This window comes from Gorilla gorilla, chromosome 8 (assembly GCF_029281585.2).
Source record: "Gorilla gorilla gorilla isolate KB3781 chromosome 8, NHGRI_mGorGor1-v2.1_pri, whole genome shotgun sequence".
In the NCBI taxonomy this organism is placed as follows: domain Eukaryota; kingdom Metazoa; phylum Chordata; class Mammalia; order Primates; family Hominidae; genus Gorilla; species Gorilla gorilla.
Window position 1 is genome coordinate 119,438,490 of NC_073232.2, and position 24,369 is coordinate 119,462,858.

The 24,369-nt window shown below is 39.0% G+C and overlaps 1 protein-coding gene across 6 annotated transcripts in view; it reads right to left on the reverse strand.

Moving 5' to 3' along the window:
* SORCS1 (sortilin related VPS10 domain containing receptor 1) overlaps nt 1-9,226 on the reverse strand; it is a 588,824-nt gene extending 579,598 nt beyond the window's left edge. For 4 of the 6 annotated variants that reach the window (XM_055354007.2, XM_019035468.4, XM_055354009.2 and 1 more), the window contains exon 1: nt 8,123-8,889. In XM_055354007.2, coding sequence (XP_055209982.2) covers nt 8,123-8,680 — 558 coding nt within the window. In that variant the 5' untranslated portion in view covers nt 8,681-8,889. Of the gene's footprint in view, nt 1-8,122 lie in introns of all 6 variants that reach the window. The other 2 variants (XM_019035469.4, XM_055354006.2) reach the window with 1 other exon arrangement.
* Nucleotides 9,227-24,369: the final 15,143 nt, after the last annotated feature.

Consider the following 24,369-nt stretch of genomic DNA (forward strand, 5'->3'; position numbering starts at 1 on the left):
AGATGACTAGAGGCGTCAATCTATTGGTTCCAGGGCACAACATGATTAGTTGGTTGTCTGATAACATGATTCTTATTAGCACTTTCTTTAAAAAGTGTACACGTTGTGCACACTGTCAGTGTAGGGTCATTAGTCAGCAAGGAGAAACCAAACAGCACATCCCACACATCTTCCCAGGATAACAAGATGACACACATTAATAACCCCCAGAAGCCACTTGTGGGGATGGACAGAGGTGAGGGCTTCAACCCAAACAGCATCATGGAGCGGGTTATTGCCAAGTAAAGTGTCAGTGACCTGACAATGGGGTGAAGTGAAAGGAAGACCCCCAAGATATGTCATTCATATAAAGAGCTCCCCTACCACCCCATCTGCACTGAATTGTGGAGTTCTTTCTAAAGAAACTCAAAAATAAACCCATTCAAAAATAAACTTATACAAAAATAAACCCATACAAAGCATGATTTATAGCAGAAAGAGCTTTGGTTCCAGAAAGGGCAAAAATCAAATCCCAGCTCTGCCACCTGCTAGCTGGGTAACCTTGAGCAAGTTGTTTAAGCTTGACTTCTACAGCTTTAGAATGAGGATAACAGTACGTAGTTCATAAAGGTGTTGTGAGAATCAAGTGAAATCATGTGGTGATGTTCCAGATCATATTTCCAGAGAAGCTGTTCACTAAATTGGTGGTTATTTATATTATTTTTGTTAAAGGAGACTTCTGATATAATCAATATGTCTTATGTAGATAGAGTTGTCCCTGATATTAAGCAAACCTTCCTTTGCTCTCTTCTTCCACTCTCACCCCAAAAGTTAGAAGTAGAAAAAGCTACATCTGGTAACTCAGTTATAATCCTTGAGCAAGTAAAACCGATTAGCATCAACAGGCAGTCCTTCAGTTTGACTACTGCTGCTCCAAAATGTTGACTGACACTCTAGGTTTCCTATATGGGAAGACGTAGTGAGACCACCTTTAATATTATTTTTAACTAGCTTTTATCTGCATAAGAAAATCAAAGAGAGGAAGAGATGGCTATACCTCCCTTCTACCCCAAGCCGCTACTGCAATAAACCCAGTCATAAGTAGTCTCATCTCTGAAGTCTTAGCAGTGGAATACATATGGCAGACAGGTTATTACTGGGAACCTCACTTCCAGAAGGTCCCATCATCACTCTTTAAGGTAACTTCAGTGGTTGAAACAATGCCAAGAGCATGACTTTTCATGAGGCTCCTTGTTTTGAAGCCCAAGACAAACAACTTGAAAAGCTGAACCTGGAACTCAGGAGCTCTACAGCCAATATTCACTCTTCTTCCCACAATGGAAAACCTTAAGGATACAGGTGCATGGGTTTCAGACAAACTACAAGGCTAGGGTGCAGCTCTGTTCTAACTCTTGCCTGTGATGGGCTTCAGACAAACCACAAGGCTAGGGAGCAGCTGTGTTCTAAATCTTGCCTGTGGCAAGCCAGCAGTGGGCCAAACCAAGAATCACTCCTATAGTGTGACCAAATGTTATTTGACCTTCTTCTTCCACTAACTGACCTACTTAATAGGAATATCTTGTTTTCTTTATCTGAGAGTGTAGATGATATTTGTCTTTCTTATCTTATAGAATTGTGGTGAGAAAAAATACCTTAAGTAATGGAAGTAATGTGTCGATCTTTGAAAACTGAAGCATTTTGCAAAGAGAAAAAAGGGCTATAACTGATCTAAAGTGGTATAAAAACATTCAGGAGTGCTATAGAAATAGACACAATATCTTTCATATGTGTGTAAAATCTCACATAGGATTTCCGACAGAGCATCCACGTCCTTTTTTTACTCCTATCTACATTCTAGGATAAGCTCTGTTCTTTCATTCTAAACGTTGCACAGTAAGATTCCACCTTTGCTTTTTGCCAACTGTTTGCTTACTCCATCCGTACAATCGGAGCAGAGTTTGAGCTCCTTGACAGGAACCACTGCACTTTTATGGAGCCTGGCCTCACCTCGCAATGAACACATCTCTTCTCTGCCATCCCCTTTGGCCACTGCAGAGACGCTGTTTGGCCAGTTTCCCCTCCAGGAGACACAAGTGCCTTCTCTACACCTTTTAGCCACAAAATAAGGGACAGTAATTAAGACATACATAAAAACAGGACAAATATTTTACATACATTTAGTGGCTGAATATAAGCTGGCAAGGAGCCAAATTAATTTATCCTCAAGGCAGCCTGAACAGTGATGTCTCTCACCAATAACTTAAACAAAAGAAACTCCTTTTGTGAAAACTCTGTGTGGTAAGTATCAAGGTAAAAATGAAACAATGATGACTCCAGCTAAGATTTAATGTGCAAATAAGGTCAGTCATGTCTCTCAATGACCATAAAGGTTTTTATTTTCCTACTGGGCTTGTAATGTACCCAAATTTACTACAAGATTGATGTGTATATTTTTTGCTTAACTCATATTTTTCAATCATTCCTAAGGTTAAAACTTTCGTTAAACATAGTTTTTAAATCAAGTAATTTAAATTCCTGGATATAAAGAGGAATGTTTACATCTCTTCCCCTGACCTTTGGTTATGACATCCATTCAGCTAAAAATATCCTTGTAATAATCTCCAACTGTTACTTACAATCTTCTCTACATTTCAAGGTTTGTCTGAAGTACCTACTCTACAATCCAGCTTGAAGGCCATCCCAGCCAGAAGATGCCCAACTCTCCCCTGACTTCCTACAGCATGTTCTGTCCTCAGAGAACGCACATTTCCTGCTGTCTCTTAAGAAGTTTCTTTGGGTACAAGACCGAGAGCTCATTGAGGACAGGAATTATTTCTTTTCATCTTGTGTAGCACTTCACAAATACCCCTATGCCAGTGAATGACAAATATTAGGAGCTCAATAAACATTTGTTGAATTAAAACTAAACACAATAATTTGCATAAGGCTCTTGGCATAATTTTGGCACATAGCAATTACTCCTAAATGGGAGCAATTATTATTTTCATATATAAATGAGATTCATGTATCTGCTTTTTTGCCCTATCCTATGAACTTCTAAGGTCTCTCTTTAAAAAAATGTGGATGTAGTTCTGACAGTCAACATTCATGTCAATGTTCTCTAGAAAATCTCATTAAATAACTAAGAGATTTTTACTTTCCAATTTCACATGAGGCATTTTTTTGGGGGGGGAAGGGGGGTCCAAAGTTAGCAAGTTCCTTAACATGAAGATGTAATACAATAAACCCAATAAACTATGTTTTGCTGCAAACCCATGTGCCCAGATTGAAATGAAGGCCTGCTGGGATCTCAAATTACTTGATTTCCCCTAAACAGATATGCATATGAACTGAGGAAAAAGGAAGAACCTTATGAAATAAAAGGTTTGTTCCCTTACAGGTCAAGGGTATAGGTCATTGTGTCATTTCTACCTCCCCAACACTCCTAGTGCACTTTACTTAGTAAATGCAGCAGGTATCCAGTATCTGTACGAACAAAGTATTAAATTAGTTTTGACCTGTAATGGATTTTAATCTATCAGTGCCATTTTACAGAGGATGAAATTGAGGCTACAACATTTCAACATGCTATGACTACGTATCTAATTTTTGTATACAGCCAGTATTATAACCCACAATTCTTAATTCCCAGTAGAGAACTCTTTCTTCCCATGAGTAAGTAGCATTTATTGAGCATTTACTAGGAATAAAGCACTTTGTATCCACGATGTCACCTCCTGAGGAAAAAACCTCCGAAAGATATACTATCCCCATATTTGACATAGGGAGACTCAGGCTCAAAGAATTTAAGTGACTTACTCAAGGCAGTGTGCTGATTTAGCAGAACAACTAAGATTCAAACTCAAATCTGTTTGATTTCAAACCCATTGCCTTCCAAATCACACATTAGCATTCATATAGCATTAAGTACTGAGAGAAGGAATTACGTGGGCTTGCTAGAGAAAGCTAAAATCTTTCATCATTTTACTTTTTAAAAGGTCAGCTCCTCCCCACCAAAAAAAAAACTGTATCAAAATGTATAGCCAAGTCAAGCATTCACAGCCAGTGTGTCTATAATATCAGATTTGTCATTACATTAGAAAAGGAATCTATTCCTGAAGAACAACTGAGCTGAAAGCTGAATGATCGCAGGTTACCTCTTGCTCACTGAATCACCAGGTGCAGATTCCATGTCTCACTGAAGATGAAGAGGTGGGTGGATGAGAGAACAACCAAAGCACTACTTAAGGTAAAGGGTGCAATGTGACAGGCACATGTTAATGTCCTCGCTTTTCTACAAGGAGATGGAGCTTCCAGCTAAGAGTACGTCCTCCTCCACCATCATCAGAAATCAACTCAAGATAGGATTATCTAAAATACAGATTCCAAAAGGTCTGAGTTTTTCCATCCTACTTTAAAGTCCATTGAACAAGCACTTCTGTGCAGTCTGGGAATAGGATCACTTTGGGTGACAGTCTCTGTTCTGCCACTGACCTCCTGTGTCTATTTGGCAATTCATTTAGCCTCTTGGAACCTCAGTTTCCTCCTATATGTAATGACAATAATAACACCTACACATGACATTTCTGTGAAAAATTAAGTGAGATGATGAATGTAAAGCATCTACCCCAAAAGCTGGCCCAGATTGGGGCTCAATTTATTCACTAATGTTGGATGGCAAATGTCAAATCCCAGAACAACTAGAAGCAAAGAGGTACACAGAAATCAAGCAGTCCATCATGTGCTATGAGAAATGTAACATTAAAGATGTCATCACGGCAAAATAGAAGTCAACTAAAACCCTCTGTTAACAAATCTTGTAATACAATTGCCAGTGAGAAAGGGGCAGAGTGGTGAATTGAAATACTAAACTTAACTCCGGCATAAAAATATGAAAAAGAGATATTAACACCCATCACCTACTTACTACCTACAAAGGATTTTATAAAGATTAATGCTACAGCACTTTAAAATCCCTTGGAAATAAGGAATAAACACATACACCATTATGCATACATATAAAGGCAAATATATATTTTAACACTCTAAGGATTACTATATAAATTTAGATCAGGGCACAGCATGCCTGGGATGAGTAGGGTGGGAACAATATGTTCTTGCTTACGACACCAAGCTCATGACAAATGATTCATACCCAGCACCTTTCATGCCAGAAGATCCCCCCAGGTGTTCCACCAACTCTAGCAACAGTTTCCATCAATCGAGACTGCAGTACAGAGGAATCACATCACACCCACAGACGAGGCAAAACAGACATGTCTTTATACAACTGCTCAAGTCCAACAGCTGAGGGGGCAGGAAAGTGAAGGGAAGGAGGTGAGTGAACCATCCAGAATTCCTCACCAGATTGACAAGCAGCCTATAATTACCATGCATTTGCACCTTGAATGCAGGTGTTGTCATAATCAGAGACTCTTCATAGCAAAGGCTTTTTGCTAAAGGTGAGAGGGGTCCACAGGATGTGCACTGCCTGTGGCCCTGAATGGGTCTGGGGGCAGATTTATAGGGGAGGACATCTAAATGTGAAAAGATAAGAGTCCCCCATGCCCCTCCACCACTCCAATCTGGCTCTCGGGTTTCAATTAGTGGATTTCCCACCCTGGGGTAAAGTGAAGTGCTGTTGAGAGTTCCAAACAAGTGTATGAGGCTTTAAAGTCACACTGCCCTCTTATGTATAGCCTGGCTCCTCATTCTCTGTAGTTAATCTGACCGGCATAGCCCCCACTTTAGAGATGAAAAAATCCACATTCAGCGGACGCTCAACTTGCCTCGGTCAAACCACAAACAAGCAGAACTAGAATTCAGGTCTCCACTCTGCTTTGCATTCTACAAAACGGCCAAAAAAAAAAAAAAGTTTATTTATGCTTTCTTTCCCTTTAAAAAATATTTTAAACTTTCTCTGAGTCTGGTCCAGATACGTAGGACTGGCTTTGTTTTGGAGGACATAGATAAAGACTATTTCTCTTTCTCCACTATCTGTATGTATATACTTAAAAAAGAAAAAGAAGAAACACCTTTGTGTGTGATGACCAGAGCAGAGACTGGGTCAGAAGAGGTCTTTATGGAATAAGAGACTTCAGGGGGCAGAAATCTCACCTCATTAGTTAACATGATTTGAGTGATCAAAACTTTAACACTCATCACCTTATTTCCTACGCTATCTCAGATCTGCCTGCATGTTCAATGCCCTGACCCTAATAAGCCCTACTAGAATTATAAGCACCATTTATTATTATTTTTTAATGCTGGCAGTGCTTGGCACCATTTCCTAAACGGAGGTTAAAAATTTGCCAAAGATGTATTCTACTTTTCTCTTTCTTTCCAAGATCTTTCAAGAGATGAGCTAAAAAAAAAGAGGTCCTAATGGGTGAGTGATATTTTACAGCTTGAATTACATTAAAAGCCAGAAACATTTTGAGTCCAAAGTCTTTTACTTCTTAACGCAACAAGAGCTAACATGTTTGATGTGTTTCAAATCTCCCCTTAAAGCCAGAAGCTTTGAGTTAATCACTTAAAGCAGTGTGAAAGTTATTCAATCAGTTTAAGAAGATTCGAGTTCAAATTAGAGGATTAATTTTAGTGGCTATGATATGAAAGATATAATGGTTAAGGTAAGGAATGAGGGCAAGGGTCTCCAGAACTTGAATGGAAAGAATTTCAGCTTCATTTATTTGATCAAACCACTCCTGAGAACCATATAAAATCACAGACTCTGTCATGAAGGAGGAACTGTAGGGAAAATCCTGCTACTACTCTCAGGACAGATACATCAATGCTAAATATTATCTATCATGATGTGCCTTAATACAATTTATATCTATGTACCCAAGGAATTCATGATGACAGATTAGTATTTTAAAATGTTCACAACTCTCATTAAAAAGCTGACAATGAGCACAACTCACTAAAGTGGCACTTCTCTGGGAAGGTTTCTGGGAATTACATCACAACAGAAAACGTTTTGAAAGGTTCCAGACTGCGTAAATTGTGCATATTAGAAACACTACAATCTCAATTACCTGGTTGAAGCTGTAAAACTTGAAATTTTTTCCCCCATTTTACCCATCCTTGGTTGTTATGTTCTTGTCTATGTCTGGAGAAGTTTCCACACTTTAAAATCACTTTTAGTTATTACAATCAAAGCTGGTTCTTTACTATTTCAACTCACCGAAGTTTCTAGGTTCAATTTAAACAGGAATAGCTCCCTCAGATTGCAGACATGCAAGCTTTTCTGAAAATCTAAAACCTTTCCTGATATGACCAAAGCTCATGGACTTGCATCCTAAGACCCCTGGAATCCAGCCTCCTGGAATTGAGCAATCCCTTTCCTGCCTTCTTAAAGGGAATGTTAAGCCTTTATTTGTGCTCTTCATTAGAGGAGGTCAGGCAATGGGGGAGAACAGGGAGTTGTTGTCACTGGGATATATCTGATCTTCCTGGGACTGACCATGCCAGAGAACAACCGCTCATTCACGGGCTGGAAAGCCCCAGTTCTCAAAACACACTCGCTTAGTGCTGTTAGAAGATGCTGGAGAGTTCCTGCCCTGAAACTTGCATCCACTTGGTCCCTAAAGCAGAGGATACACTAAAGAACACCTTATATACTCTCCACTGCAGTTCTCCCTTGTGGGGAAGAAGGGGTTAGGAGCTCTGCATGAAATTAAAATAAAATAAAATAAAACGCCTACATATATGGGTCTTCTTAATCTTCTTTGAGCCAGTACATAGGTCTGGCAAGTAAAGGGAAAGTCACTTGAGGGGATGTCAGCCTGCCTGTAAATTTAACCCTTTCATCTCTGTATTAGGAGAACTTTAACCCCTTTGTTTACCTGGTCTTCAGTTCCACACACCAATGCGACCAAGGCAACAGGAAACAGGGATTTGACTCCTCAGTTTGAAGCTGTGGCATTTGGAGAGGACTCTGGTGGTGTTGGTGGGAGAGATGGGGAGGTTGGTCTCCTAGTAGGTGATGTTAACTCTTGGGGGAAGTGGGCAGAGACCAGTTTGCAGCATCTCCCATGTCCAGAAACCCTATTTCCCCCCAATTCTCCATCAGATCACACAGCCGACTTTAACCCTTTCCATCTTTCCACCCCTTTGCCCTCAGTCCCATTCTACTCACGCTGCTGTTGTGGCCAGACCAGTGGACCATGGCTTGGTTGTGTGCTGAGTCTCCCGTCAGCGCAAACGTGGTGCTGGTCAGTCTCAGCTCCTCCATCCGGAAGCGGGTGGCTTTGTCCGGGTCCCGCTCCCGAGTCCCAGGCTCCTGCTGCCCTCCATCTCTTAGCACTCCCCGGGGGCTCCGACTCGCGCCCTCTCCCCGTTCTGCCTTCTCCTGATCCGCTCCGCTCCGTCTCCTCCGGCCGGAGCGTGCAGCAACCGCCATGGATGCCCCAGTGCCCCGAGCCCGCTCCAGGGATAGCGCTCGGTCTCCGGGGGCCACTGAGAACAGGGGACGCACTATGAGGGGCAGGGGCGTGGCAGGAGCCCTGCCTGGCCGCCCCTGGTGGGAAAAGCCCCTAGGGGTCGAGGCCGAGCGTGGAGCCGAGCTGGGGTGCGGCGGGGGGCAGCAGGAGCCGCCGCCGCAGACGCCCGGGGCGCACAGGACCAAGAGCCCCGCGCCGGCGAGGAGCGCGCTCAGCCGGGCTTGGGAGCCGCCGCCGGCGCCAACTTTTCCCATCGCGGGAGCGAAGAGCAGCGGAGAGAGGGGTCCCAGAACGAAGGTGGCGGCGCGGAGCTCTGCGCTGGCGGCTGTGGGGGGCCGGCGCTCAGGACCCCAACTCCATCCAAGTTGCGCCGCGGTGGGGGCGGGCGGAGGCGGCGCCGGGCAGGTGGCGGCCGCTCGCCCGGGCTGGGCTTGTGCCGAGCGCGGGTCCGGACGGAGCGAGCCGCCGCCGCGCGGGGGTGGAGCTGAGCTGAAGTCACTGGCGGAGCGGGCGCGGGCGCTGGCGGGCGACGCGGGAGGGAGGGCAGGCGCTGCCGGGGCTCCGGGCGCCGCGTCCCGCGGCCGAGCTGCGCTGCGCACCGGGTCTCCGGGCGCTGGAGGCGCCGCCGGCGACCTCCCCTCGGCCTCGCAGGCGCTGCCGCCGCCTCTCCCCGCCGCCCACTCTGCGCCCCCGCGGCCGCGGGTCCCGGCGCTGAGTCCGCGCACGCTGCCCGCGGGGGCGGTCGACCCCGGGCTCCCAGAGCAGTCGATGTGTCGGGAGCTTCCTATTCCTGCTTTATTGTTTCTATGAGTCTATGTTGCTGTTTCCTTTTTTCTCCGTCTTTCTGGTCTTTTCTAGTTGAGGAGATAGGGATGGGTGGGCTTCTGCTCCTTCCCTCTCTTATGCTTCCTGAGTTGGCATCTTGACCTTACCCGCAGCAGAGCCTGTGTGTCCCAGCCTGGGGGGAGATCCCGGAAAGGCAGCAGCAGAGAGTGATGTAATTAAATGATCTCGTGTGTATGTGTGTGTGTGTTAGTTTGGGGGATTTTTTTCCCATCAATTTTAACGCTTAGATTTCTCTCCTAACCTCCTAAAGCATTCACTGAATTTGAACCCAATCTTCCTGCATGCAATCATATTTAAGAAAACGCTTTCCACTACGCGTTTTTTAAGCGTATATATCTTGGTTTCCCTAAGAGACTGCAAACTCATTGAGGACAGGAAGATCAAATTTCGAGCAACTTGGAAGAAGTGACCTGTTTTATGTTTACCATTTTCCTCAGTACGTGGCACAGTACCCTACATGGGAGGAAATCTGCCAGTCATTAGTTCAATAAAGATTTATTGTGAGTCTAATGCATATCTGCATAACAAATAAATACAGGAAAGGAGGCACAGTACTTATAGTTATTCTGTGTCACTTGGTGCCTGGCCCAGTGCTACTGCCACACCCTTTGAGATCCCTAATAGCAAGTCTGTGATGGTGCTCTGCCACTGGTTTGCTTTGGGACCTCAGACAAATCACAATCTCTCAGCTTCCTAAGCTTTAAAATTAAATGGTCACATTAGATGACCTTTAAAATCCCTTCCGCTCCTAAAATTCTATAATTGTATGATTATAGTATCTGCCCAGCCTAGCACCCTGCTACTATTCGTAAGTTCAGATGAAGATTTATAGCAGGTGAATGGGCTTTGAAAATGGCAAAGAATTTCTCAAAATCCAATCCTTTTTAAAGTAGACAGTTTGCTTCTAAGGGTTGAAATGGTTTCAGATTTCTTTGCAGTCTCATATACGTAATATTCTCTTAGGTACATGTTATTACATTATTTAATGAATATTTACTGATTGAATAAATGAATGACACAACAAAATAGTACCGATTCCAGTTTCTAGTTACATTTTTGTTCATTTTCATACTAGAATAATAACCTCACTGAAAAATCTGTATACCGTGTTTGCGATGAGGCCAAGTTCAAAGTAATACAGAGTGATAATTGCTCTTCAATTAATGAAATTCTTTCTAATGTTGTCCAAGAAAACGTCCGTTATATCAATCCAATCCAGAGAGGTGTTGTAAAATATCGGCCTAAGTTCTTGTTCTTATGACCAGCGCAGAAAAAGTGCAAATGCAAGGAGGGCAGGCTTCTCAGCCATTAAACTTGAGTACCTAAAAGGACAAAAGAGTGTCCTGTTTGTCGTTAAAGAAGAAATACAAGCAAAAGCACCTTTATGCCTGAATCCTCCAAAACAGAAAGGCTGTCTGGCAGGCTATGGCCTCTAGATGGAGGAGAGGAGAGCCAGAGGTCCTCTCTCTTCCTCAAATTGCAAATGTTCTTTGTCAAAACCCAGAGCGGTCGTTTTTTCTTTCCTCAGAAAGGTTTTTAGAGCTTTGCAGGATCATTTACTTAATGACTTCTTTCTATGCCCTGCTAACCTCCTTTCCAGTCTGGATAAGTACATGGGAATTCCTCCAAGAAAGGAAAAGCAGATTAAAGAATCAGAACCCAAATAAATTATCATCCAAATATAGGCTGGAAGAAGCGAAATGGAAAAGAAGACATTAGTGGATTCAGATTTCCTGGCCTTAGTCTATCATTGCCCTACCACCATTTATGTTATTTTGGTTTCAAAATGGAAGCGCTTCCTGAAGAATGCTGGTACAAGTAGAGTAGATTTTTCCTTCCCAGAATTTACAACCTCTTTTCAAACACACCTGTCAGAATGATCCCTTTAAAGCGAAAGCATTTGCAGTCCTTTTGCTGGGAGTTCATAGAGAGCAGGCAAGTTTTTAATGCCTGATTTTAATTATTCATTTGAGACAGAAGTTACACAAGTGTGGATGACATTGGCTGCAAGTCGTATTGTTCATATGTAGATAGATGGATTCATTTTATTTTTTATGGCTCTGCTCCCCATTTACTTTTGCCAACAAACAGAAGCGGAAAGTACCAGTAATTTCCTAAATTATTCCCCTTATCCAGAAGACTACAATAAATAGGCTAATCATGGAGGAAGTCTATTTCAAGATGTTTTCAATCCAACAACCCACTAAGCAATCCAATAGATTTTTATTAATATAATATAATAAGAATGAGTCATTTGTTAGGAAAGTAATTGATATCAAAGGCTAGTAGAGAACATAAATCTGTAATTCCAATAAGGAGTCTTTTCATTGTGCACGTGACAAATATGCCACGACTTCGTCTAAGTTATCATCATTTCTCATCTGGACTACCACAACAGCCTCTTACTGCTCACTCTACTCCATAATTGCACTGTTCCGTTCCTTCTCTCCAACAGTCATCTCCAAAGATGACACAAGCACAAGGGCACAAGCACACTCAGGTGATCCATTTTTGTGCAAGATGAAAATAATAGAATTTGGTGATATATTTAGTTTTAATCAGAAAGATTAAAATTTAGCCTTGCTAAAATATTTAATTATTAATATACCTATGTTATATACAGTTTTATGTACAATATAAACATATGTATATATATTCATGTATATGCATATATATGTATAAAGAGAGAGACAAGAGCAGATAGAGAAAGAAGCAGAGGCAGAAAGACAAAGAATATGAACATTTAGTCATTGTATACTGATTGGTGTGCACAATCAAAAAAGTGTGGACACTCTGCCCTACAAGGCAGCAAAAGTAGTCTTTCAAAATGATAAAAATATAATTTATTGTAACTGCTTAATACTTCCTGCCAGCTTACCATCACAAACAGAATAATATCCAAACTCCTTACCATGGCTGACCAAGTACTCACTTCTCAATCACATTTGGCAGGATTCTCTACCTTCATCCTAATACGCCAACCATTAGGGGCTATCCTTTTCACCGATGTGCCCAGTTTTTTCCAGTTCGTGACCTTTGCACATGCTGTTCCGCCTGCCTAGAACGTCCACCGTCCAACCCCACTTCATATGGCTGACTCCTCTTTTTTGAGACCTTCACTTTAAATATACAACCTTAGAGAGACTTTTCCTGAACCTCTGCCTAAAGAAGAAATTTATTCCACATTTTCTGTATCAATCTCTTGCCAGATCTTTCTAAGCATATATTACAGCATGTAATTATTTTACTTAAACCTGTTTTTTGTTAATAACTTCCAAAAAATCCACATGTGGATAAAGGCCCTATCCTCCTTATTTCAACATTTATTTTCAACATTAACCTCATTTCAACATTTCTTTCAGTGCCTAGTTTATTAAGTGCTCAATAAATAATGGCTGGTTAGCTGGGTGGCACCAGTATAACAAGCCTAGGAGCACAACTCTTAGTAACTAGTACTTTGTAAATCAGATATATACTCTATGCCAGAAACTATGCTGTGGAGTTTAAATGTACCAGCTCATGCCTTTTTTTTTTTTTTTACAAAGCTTATATCGGATAAATACTATCATTTTCCCCACTTCACAGATGATATTAAGTAACTATCTAGGGTCACACAGCAATTAGTGCAAAGAGACAAGGTTTCTACGTAGGCATTCTTATTCCCAGTATGTTCTTGATTTTATGAAATACTGTTTTACTCCAAATCCAACTAATAACAGATAACACTTATTGATGATTTTCTATGTGTCAGGCACTCTAATTGGCTTGAAACATTTTTAGTAATGTTGAGCAAGCAATTTTGGGAACAAGTGTGCACTTTTTTTAGGCTGAGGGAAATATATATACTCCCCATTTCTATTTGCTTTTATTTTGTGTGTGGGGAGTAATGTTAAAGAGAGTGGTATAACCACTCCGCACGTAATCTTACAGCATAAGCTACAGGTTAACTGTCTCATTGGTTTTTTGTCTTCCCTTTTTCCTAAGTCTCTTGATTTCTGATGGCTACTTTGGCTTCAGTTTGCAGTAAATCACATTATATGCCTCATCGTTTGAACAATGTCTTTTAATAGTTCTCAAAATATTTGGCTCCCCTTGGATACCATTGAGACAAAGTGTCTTGTCTTGCATTTCAGATCAATTTCATGAAGAACCACAGAAAGAAAACTGGGGAGAATAATATGCAGGCTATTCTCATTGCCTGCCAACAGAATGATGGGATTTTTTAAATCTGTCCCTTAAAATACTTTCAGGTATCAACAAATACAGACCTAGCTCTGAATCTAGTAATTGTACCCGTTCTCATACACCCAATCTAAGTGGTGCTAGTAGGAGCACATAAGCCCTCTTATCTTTAAAAACAGGGCTAAGATTATCTACCTAACTCATAAGGATGTTACAAAAGTTAATTCTACCTTGGACATCTGTTGGAGATAACAAAACCATCTTGGATTTGTGTACCCTCTGTCTCATCACACCTCTAAACAGTTTTTGTTTTGCATTTTTCCCCCTAGTTTAATAAATCTTGCAGCAGCTCCAAAAGATAGGTAGGGGGCAGTTTTTGCCTGTATCTTACAGAATACAAAGAAATTTATCTAAGGTCACAGACATAGAGACAAGACTTAGAGCAGATTGTCTTTTTATCCTTTTCGCCCCGTTTTGTCCAATTCTGTTCCCAATTTGTATATTCATGAATTAAAATTCCACATTATTTTTGTGTAGCTATTATGCAATGCTTATACAATCATTTCAGGTTTCAAAGGATAGTTTGCATAATTAAATAGGAAAAGAGAAGCATGAAATAATATCACTGTCATTATGTAAACTCACATATGCATATATATTTTTCCAATTTTAATATTCATACTTAAAGTGAAATAGATAAAAATATACTATGATTAAATAAGTTTATTTAAAGATTGTATTATTAGATTTTTGAAAATATACCTTCACCAAAAAGTCTGAGAATGCATTAACATAACTTTATTATAGTCTTAAAATGATCTGAAAACTGTAAAATGTAACTTCTGTGTTCTCTGTTTTCTGTCTTTCTCTAGCCTGTAAGTCTAATATAAAAAGGCTTTGATGTACTAAATCACGAAACCAACTTCATAACACGTTTTCTGGTCCAACTTCCCTAGAAATACAAATAGGAAAAATAAACTCAGTTTATTTTAAACTAAACTTGGAGCTACATTTCACTTTTGTTGCTTCAGGAATACTGACTAGAGGAGAGAAGACAAAAGAAACAAAACGCTACCTCAAAAAACTCTTTAAAGGCCAATGATTGCAAAACCAAAAGCTTCTATATGATAGGAAGTCTTTGGTTATATTTGTCCCCTTTAACAAAAACCTATCCAAAGATGAATGAGGTTAATATAAAGCCCAATTCAGTAGACTTCTGTGGCATAATATTCCAGCAGAATACAACTCTATAAAATGTACAGTAGCCACTGAAAAACAAGGTCTTTGGGACCTCTCACTCAGAGCAAAGAGTATCTTACAGAAGAAGGAGGAAACAAATCAAAGAATCAGTAGCACAGTTGGACAGACATTAACTATTTTATGCTGCTTCCCATTTCTCTGTTTGATCTGGACCAAGAGCAGGCCTCCAGTCCAGATATTCCCAACAGTATGCTAAGCTCTGGTAGTGGCACAGAGGGACACCAAAGAGGAAAAGAAGAGAGGCGGTCAAAGGCACAAAGTCTGTTGTGTCTGTCTGTCTTGTGCTGAGAGGCAGTACAGTGTGGGGCTTAAAATCCTAAACTTGAAAGTCAAAATCCTGCTTTTAAATCCCGTGCATGTCACTCACTAACTGTACATTATCATTTGACTTTTGGAATCCCTGTTCCTTAATCTGCAAAATGTAGCTTATATCACCTTCCTCATGTAAGACTGATTTACCTGAGACAGTGTGAACACTCAATACATGTTAGCTGTTAAAGTTGCTTTATACTTCAAATACCAACTTCAGTTTGACACTGTTCTTCAACATGCTTCTCTAGATGGGAGACAAGGAGTTAAAATCCATGTATTTTTTTTTTTAAATCAACTTATTTCCAGCTAGGGTAAAAACACAATTTAAAGACCACCATACCCCAGAAGATATAAAAAGAAGAGTAGAGAACAGGTGTTGGAACGCAGAAGGTTCACTCTGGAAGCAAATTGAAAGGATGGGATAAACTACCGCCTTCTTAGTTATTGCCAATCCGGTGTTCTGCGTAAAACACTGTACCATCAATCTGCATCTTTGCAAGCTTCTAGGACATCAACAGTAGATTGGGCAAGAGACTGAGCTTTTAGCTATGTACTTGAATTATTCTTTGCAGCTTGACAAATTAACTTTAGAAAAGGTCCAAGGGAATCCTTTTTTTTTTTTTTTTTTTTTTTTTAGCACAGAGTCTAACTCTGTCTCCCAGGCTGGAGTGCATTGGTGCTATCTTGGCTCACTGCAACCTCTGCCTCCCAGGTTCAAGCAGTTCTCCTACCTCAGCCTCCCAGGTATCTGGGATTACAGGCTTTGCCACCATGCCTGGCTAATTTTTGTAGTTTTAGTAGAGACGGGGTTTCACCATGTTGTCCTGACCTCAAATGATCCACCTGCCTTGGCCTCCCAAAGTGCTGGAATTACAGGCGTAAGCCACCACGCCCAGCCAGGGAATCCCTTAATACATCCCTTATTCAACATATGCAATTTATCTTTTGGAGATACTATAGAGTGTGAAGATATGAATGAGCTTTAATAAGCTGCCTAGACGTAGATCCATGATTGTTGAAAAACTGTTATTAGGATCCACTCAACTACCTGCTCAGTTACTATCATCAGGTATATCTCTATGAGGTACATTATTAGCTGAGGCCTGTTCATTTTCTAAAAGGAGCTGTGGTTCTCCAGGGGTGGTTTGATGAGTTCCTATCTAAGAAGTCAATCAGTTCATTGTTAAACTGGTATTTTATGCCTGTTATCCAAAGGCCCAATTTCTGTAGAGGCCAGCAGCCAAAATCTTTTTCTCCATTTCTCCATCTCTCATCCAACTCACTGATATTTCTAGATTTTAGTAGCTTTATCTTCTTAGACTTACATTAACTACTTTTGTTTCTTTGATATCTGCTACCATAGTTTAACCCCAAATTGATGGCCTCCTTCTTTGCAGCATAATTCTTGGTCTGTGCCTGCCATGTCCTGTGCCATCATCCGCTAGATCTTGGCATGATATTAGGAAATGTTTGAAACTTATCCACAGACTTTTAAAGGTTCTCATTATGGAGATCATCTTGTAATGTACTTTTTGGTTCTATTGTTGTAGGTGCTAAGTATGTAAACAGTATCTCTTTTTTCTATATTCTCTTGGCACTCTATGCCTATTCTGACATTGTACTTTTTAAATTCTCATCTTCTAAGTTAGCCATCTCCTCCATTAGACTGCAAACTCCTGTAGGTTAGGGGATGTGTCATCTATCTCTTAACCTCAGTCCATAACCTAATGCAGGCACAGAGAAGACAGTGTTTCTTGAATGAGTGAATAACAAAGCTAATGCTCTCACATTTTTAATAGCCTTTCTTAATATTGTCAGATGATCAGCACTAGGATGAATCATAAACACCCACCACAAATGTCACATAAAGCTAAATTTACACCTAAGAGAAAACTTGAATCAATGAATATGGCAATTTAAGGCAAAACATCATCAACTGAAAATGTTCCTGTTTTCTAACCTATTGCTATTAGCTGAAGTTAGTTTAAAGAGAACCCTGCCTGGTAACATTGACAATGTTTGTTAGCATTTTTTAAATATTTGAAAATTATATTAAAATTTAACCCACATCCATAAGACTGTCAAAATCTTAATTATACGTTGTTTCTGTGATTTTATTTTTACACACAAATACAACCACAAAGATGAAGATAGAAATCTTTCTCAGCATCCGAGCAGGATCCTGTACCTTCTCAGTCAATAATACCTATGTGCATCCACTCTGACAAAAGTAATACCTCTTCTGACTTCTATAACTATACATTAATTTTGCTGTTCTTGAACTTATTCAATTAAATCAGTTTGTACTCTTGTGTCTAGCAGTGCAGGGGGTGTTAAATGAGGAGATGTAGGTCACAGAGTACAAATTTACAGTTATATAGGATGAATAAGTCTAGAATCTAATATACAATATGAGGATTATGATTATTAATATTGTATTATATACTGGAAATGTGCTAAGAGAGTAGATTTTAAGTGTTCTTACCACACCAAAAAAAGTAGGGGAAGGAGGAGTAACCATGTGAGGGGATGGATATGTTAATTTGCTTGACTTTAGTAATGATTTCACTATTTATATATACATTAAAACATCATGTTATACCTCATAAATATATTCAATAACAGCTAAAGGGGAAAAGAAGTGCTTAATATGATGTAATTCAATTTATCAATTACTTCAGATCTTTTCTTTATGGCTAATGCTTTTTATTTTCAGTTTAATAAATCTTTTCCTACCTCATGTTTGTGAAATTTTTTCTAGAAGCTGTATTGTTTTATCATTTATATCTATAATCCATCTGGAATTTCTTTGTATGTATATGGAATGAAGTAAGGTTCAAGGTTCATGTTGTAGTATATGGATATCAATGAACTCAGCACCATTAATTTAAAATTTAAGAATCCTCTTCCTATCGTATTGCCATGGCACATTTATTGAAGTCAAGTGACTACGTGTGTGTGATTGTTTCTGAATTTTCTATTCTCCTTAATGCATCAAGTTTGTCCAATTTTGTGCTAACAAAGCACTTCTTAATTATTGGAACATCATAATACATCATAAAACCTGATGTGAAGTCCCTTAGTTCTTCCAGCGTGTTCTAGAATCTCATTGTCAACTTCTAGGAATGATGGACTTTTTAATAGGATTGCATTGTATGTATAGATCAATCAGGGATAAATCAGTATTTTAAAAATATTGAGTCCTCCCATCCATTAATATATTATTTTTCTGCATTCATTTTGATCTTTAAATTCTCTTAGCAATATTTGTTAGTTTTCCAATATGGAAATCCTGCACATCTTTCTTTTTTTGTTGTTGTTTTTGAGATGGAGTCTCGCTCTGTCGCCCAGGCTGGAGTGCAGTGGCGCCATCTCGGCTCACCACAAGCTCCACCTCCCGGGTTCACACCGTTCTCCTGCCTCAGCCTCCGGAGTAGCTGGGACTACAGGCGCCCGCCACCATTCCCGGCTAATTTTTTGTATTTTGTTTAGTAGAGATGGGGTTTCACCGTGTTAGCCAGCATGGTCTCGATCTCCTGACCTCGTGATCCACCCGTCTCGGCCTCCCAAAGTGCTGGGATTACAGGCATGAGCCACCGCACCCGGCCACATCTTTCAATACATTTATTTTCAGTTACTTAAGGTATTTGGTGGCATTGTGACTGTGATCTCTTTATCTTAATTTTTAATTGATTATTGCTAGAATATAAAAACAAAATTAATTTTATATTGACCTTATATCTGGTGAAATTGTTAATTATACTTATTAATTTTAATAATTTTTAGGGCCCTTTAGAATTTTTATGTACTTAAGGATATGTGCATATTAAAATTCTACTTCTCTGTTTGAAATATATCTACCATTGATTGGTTGATGATTGTTTGGCTAGCAAGATGAATATGATATTGAATAGAAATGGTAATAATTTACAATATTGTATGGGGAAAATTGGCTCAAGAGCAGGGGGAAAGGTTTTATTATTTCACTGTGAAGTATGATGTTTACTGGAGTTTTTCTTGCCAATCACTTTATTATATTAATTTTTTAAATTCCTAATTTGCTGACATTTTAACAACATGAATAGGTTTTGAATTTTATTATATGCTTTTCCACATCTTGCAATATGGTCACGTTTTTCTCCTCTGTTCTGTCAATATTAACTAATTATCAAATGTGAAGCTAATTTTACCTTCCTAGAACAAACTCCACTTGAACAAAACATTTTATTTTATTATAGTGTTGAATCTGATTTGTTTATATTTTGTTTAGGATTTTTGCAAGTATATTCATGAGATATCCTGTCTTTTAATTCCCTTTTGTATAATGTCCTTAATGGATTTTGAAATCAAGGTTAAAGTGGCACCATAAAGCAAGCTGATAAGAGTTCACACTTTCTCTATATTCTGGGGGAGTTCGTGTAAGATTAGTGTTATTTCTTCCTTATTTGTTTGAATGAAATAACCACTGATATTACTTGGATCTGGAGTTTACTTTACGGGAAGCTTTATTTACTATTTATCAACCTATTTAGATTTCTTTCTTTCTTTCTTTCTTTTGGATGGAATCTCGCTCTGTCACCCGGGCTGGAGTGCGGTGGCGTGGTCTCGGCTCACTGCAACCTCTGGCTCACTGCAACCTCTGCCTCCTAGGTTCAAGTGATTCTCTTGTCAGCTTCCCGAGTAGCTGGGATTACAGGTGTGTGCCACCATGACTGGCTAATTCTTGTATTTTTGGTAGAGACGGGGTTTCACCATGTGACCCAGGCTGGTCTCGAACTCCTGATCTCAAGTGATACACCCACCTTGGTCTCCCAAAGTGCTGGGGATTATAGGTGTGAGCCACCGTGCCCAGCCAATTTATTTCTTTTTGTGTTTGTTTTGGTACATTGTGTTTTTCAAATACTTTATTCATTGCATCTGAATTTTCAAATCTATTGATATAAATTTGTTTTATTATTGTATTACTCTTATCATTTTGCTATCTGTTAGATCTATATTAATGTCCTCTTCTTGATTTCTGATATGGCTAATTTTTGTTTTCTTTCATTGTCCTTGATCAAACTTACTAGAAGTTTATCAGGTTTATTAATTGTTAAAAGCAAATTTGAGTTATTCTTTTGTATATTTTGCTTTATTTCTGCTTATATACACACATATATATGTGTACATATATTTGAAACTTTTTATTCCCCTATAATCACTGCTTTAGCTGCATCTCACAAGTTTTGATATGACCCACTCATTACCACTTAGTTTAACTTTTAAAATATCTCCATTGTTATTTCTTTTTTGATTCATGAGTTATTAAAAAGTATTATATGTAATCCTTCCTTCCTTCCTCCCTCCCTCCCTCTCTGTTTTCCTTCCTTCCTTCCTTCCTTCCTTCCTTCCTTTCCTCTTTCTTTCTTCCTTCCTTTCCTGCCTTTCTTCCTTTCTCTCTCTCTCTCTTTCTTTCTTTCTTTTTCTTTTTTTTTGAAACGGGCTTTCCTGTCGCCCAGGTTAGAGTGCAGTGCAGTGGTGTGATCACTTCTTGCTGCAGCTTTGACCTTCTGGGCTCAAGTGATCATCCCACCTCAGCCTCCTGAGTAACTGGGACTACATATGGGCACTACTACGCCTGGCTAATTTTTTTCAGTTTTTATAGAGACGGGGCCCCAGTATGTTGCTGCCTAGGCTGGTCTTCAACCCCTGGTCTCAAGCGATCCTCCCAGCTTGGCCTCCCAAAGTGCTGGGATTACAGGTGTGAGCCACTGCACCTAGACAAGTATTTCTAATTATGTTTTTAAATTTTTCTAGTTTTCTTTCATTGCAATCAGAAAGAATACTGTACAAATTCAATTATTTGAAATTTGTTGAAACTTGCTTAATGGCCTTTGCTATGATCAATAATGGTAAATGTTCCAAGCACACTTGAATTAATGTGTATTCTGTAATATTTACCGTTAGTGTTTTATATATGTTCATTAGGTCAAGTTTGTTAATTATGTTGTTCAAATATTCTATAATTGTATTAATTTTTTTGGCTTAATTTGTACTAAGAGAGGTGTATCAAAATTGCCAATCATATGTGTGTGTTTCTCCTTGATTTGTTTTCAATTTGTTATTGACTTTCTGAAGATGTGTTATTAGGGTCAAATATATATAGAACTGCCATATCATCTTTTAAAATTTATTCTTTCATTATTGTGAATTCTCCTTTATATTATTTTTTGCCTTAAATCGACTTTGTATATTAATATAGTTTTGCCTTTTTTTAACTTGTACTGTATTTATTTTCCATTTTTTGCCTTCAATGTACCTTAAAGTCTGTCTTTTAAAACACCACATTGTTACTTTCTGCCTGTCATTCTTTGTCTTTCTTATAAATTCAGCTTTTTATTTTGAGATAACTGTAGATTCACAGTAGTGGTGATAAATAAATACAGGGTATTCCCATGTACTCTTTGGCCAGTTTCCCCCAATGGTAACATCTTGCAGAATTACAATCAGGATATTGATATTATGACATCTTGACATAAAGTCACAATATGGAACATTCTCATTACCACAAAGATCTTTATGCTGTCCTTTAAAATATGTATTTTTAATTGACAAATAATAATTGCATATATTTATAGGATCTGTTGCACAATGTGGTCATTATAGTTAAAAATAATGTACAGTATATTTCAAAATTGCTAAAAGAATTAATTTTTTTACTTTAAAAAGATTTATTTATATATTGTGCCTATTTATGGTAGACGTGAGATTTTGATACATTCTTATAATATATAATGATCAAATCAGGATATTTAAAGTATCCATCACCTTGAATGTTTATCATTTCTTTGTGTTGGGAACATTTTGAATATTCTCTTCTAGCTATTTTGAAATTTGCAGCAGATGGTACATATACACTGTGGAATACTATGCAGTCATAAAAAGAAACAAAATCATTTCTTTGCAGGGACATGGATGGAGCTGAAAGCCATTATCCTCAGCAAACAAACATAGGAACAGAAAACCAAATACCACATGTTCTCACTTATAGGTGGGAGCTGAATGATGAGAACACATGGACACATGGAGGGGGAACAATGCAGAGTGGGGCCTGTTGGAGCATTGCGGGTGGGAGGAAGGAGAGCATGAAGAATAGCTAATGGATGATGGGCTTAATATCTAGGTGATGGGATGATCTCTGCAGCAAATCACCATAGCACACTTTTACCTATGTAACAAACCTGCACATCCTGTGCATGTACCCCAGAACTTAAAAGTTGGAAATAAAAAAAAGAAATTTGCAGTATATTGTTGTTAACTGTAGTCACCCTACTGTGCTAGCAAACAGTAGAACTTAGTCCTGTGTAACTGTATATTTGTACCCATTAACCAACCTCGCTTCATCCCTGTCACCCTTCCTAGCCTCTGATAACTATAATTCTACTCTCTACTACCATGAGATTAATTTTTTAAGCTCCCAGAAATGAGTGTGAACATGTGATATTTGTCTTTCTGTGCCTGTCTTATTTCACTTAATGTGATGACCTCCAGTTCCATTTATGTTGCTGCAGATGACAGGATTTCATTCTTTTTTAAATTATTATATATATATATATATATATATATATTTTTTTTTTTTTTTTTAAGACAGAGTCTCACTCTGTCACCCAGGCTGGAATGTCACCCAGTGGTACGATTTAGGCTCACTGCAACCTCTACTTCCCAGGTTCAAGCAATTCTCTTGCTGAGTAGCTGGGACTATAGGTGCATGCCACCACACCCAGCTAATTTTTGCATTTTTAGTAGAGATAGGTTTCGCCTTGTTGGCCAGGCTGGTCTCAAACTCCTGACCTCAAGTGATTCATCTACCATGGCCTCCCAAAGTGCTGGGATTACAGGCGTGAGCCACTGTGCCAGTCTTTGATTCTTTTTTTATGGCTGAATAGCAGTATTTCATTGTATATATATATACCACATTTAAAAAAATCCATTCACTCATTGACGGACACTTAATTTGATTCCTCATCTCAGCTATCATGAATAGTACTGCAATAAACATGAGGGTGCAGGTATTCCTTTGATATACTGATTTCCTTTCCTTTGAATAAAGACTCAGTAGTGGGATCTCTGGATCGTATGGTAGTTGTATTTTTCATTTTCTGCAAAGTCTCTATATTGTTATCCATGATGGCTGTACTACTTTACATCCCACCTACAGCCTATGAGAGCTCCCTTTTCTCTGCATCCTCAACAGCATTTCTTATTTTGTATCTTTTTGATGATAGCCATTCTAACAGCAATAAGATGATGTCTCATTGCAGCTTTGACTTGCATTTCCCTGATGATTAGTGATGTTGAGCATTTTTTCATATACCTGTTGGTCTTTTGAATGTCCTAAAAGAATTTATTTTTATTGTTTTCACTACAAAGAAAAGTATGTGAGGTGCTAGATATGTTAATTAGCCTGATATAATCATTCTACAATGCATACGTGTATCATGTTGCCCTTGTATAGACACCACATACTCTCCTTAATTCCTAGAAACCGTTAATTTGTTCTCCATTTATATAGCTGCATCATTTCAAGAATGTTATATAAAAAATGTACAATGTAAACCTCTTGAGAATGGCATTTTTTACTCTGCATGATTCTATGGCAATTAATTTAGATCATTGTGTGTATTCAGCACTGTAATCCAATTCCTCTGCATATTTGCCAGCATTTGATATTGTCACTATTTTTAACTTTGGCCATTAAAATAGGTGTATAGTGACCTCACATTATGGGTTAAATTTGCATTTCTCTTATGGATAATAACTTTAAGCATTTTTTGAAATCTGTGTATCTTTAGTGAAATGACTCTTCATGTCTCTTGCCCGTGTTCCAATTAAATTGTTTGATCTTACATTGTTGAGTTTTGAGTGTTCTTTACATATTTTAGATACTAGTCCTTTGTCAGATATACGGTTAGCAAATATGTTTTCCCACTCTTTAGCATGTATTTTTATCCTCTTAACAGTGCCTTTCACAAAACAGACTTTTTTTTTTTTTTTTTTTTTTGAGACAGGGTCTCTCTCTCTGTCACCCAGGCTAGAGTGCAGTGGTGTGATCACAGCTCACTGCAGCCTCAACCTCCTGGGCTCAAGCAATCATCCCACCTCAGCTTCCTGAGTAGCTGGGACTACAGATGTCTGCCACCATGCCTATCCAACTTGTTGTTTTTTATAGAGATGAGGTCTCACTATGTTGCTCAGACTATTCTCAAACTCCTGGGCTCAAGCCATCCTCCTGCCTTGGCCTCCCAAAGTGTTAGGATTACAAGTGCGAGCCACTGAGACTGGCTTGAACAAACATCTTCAGTTT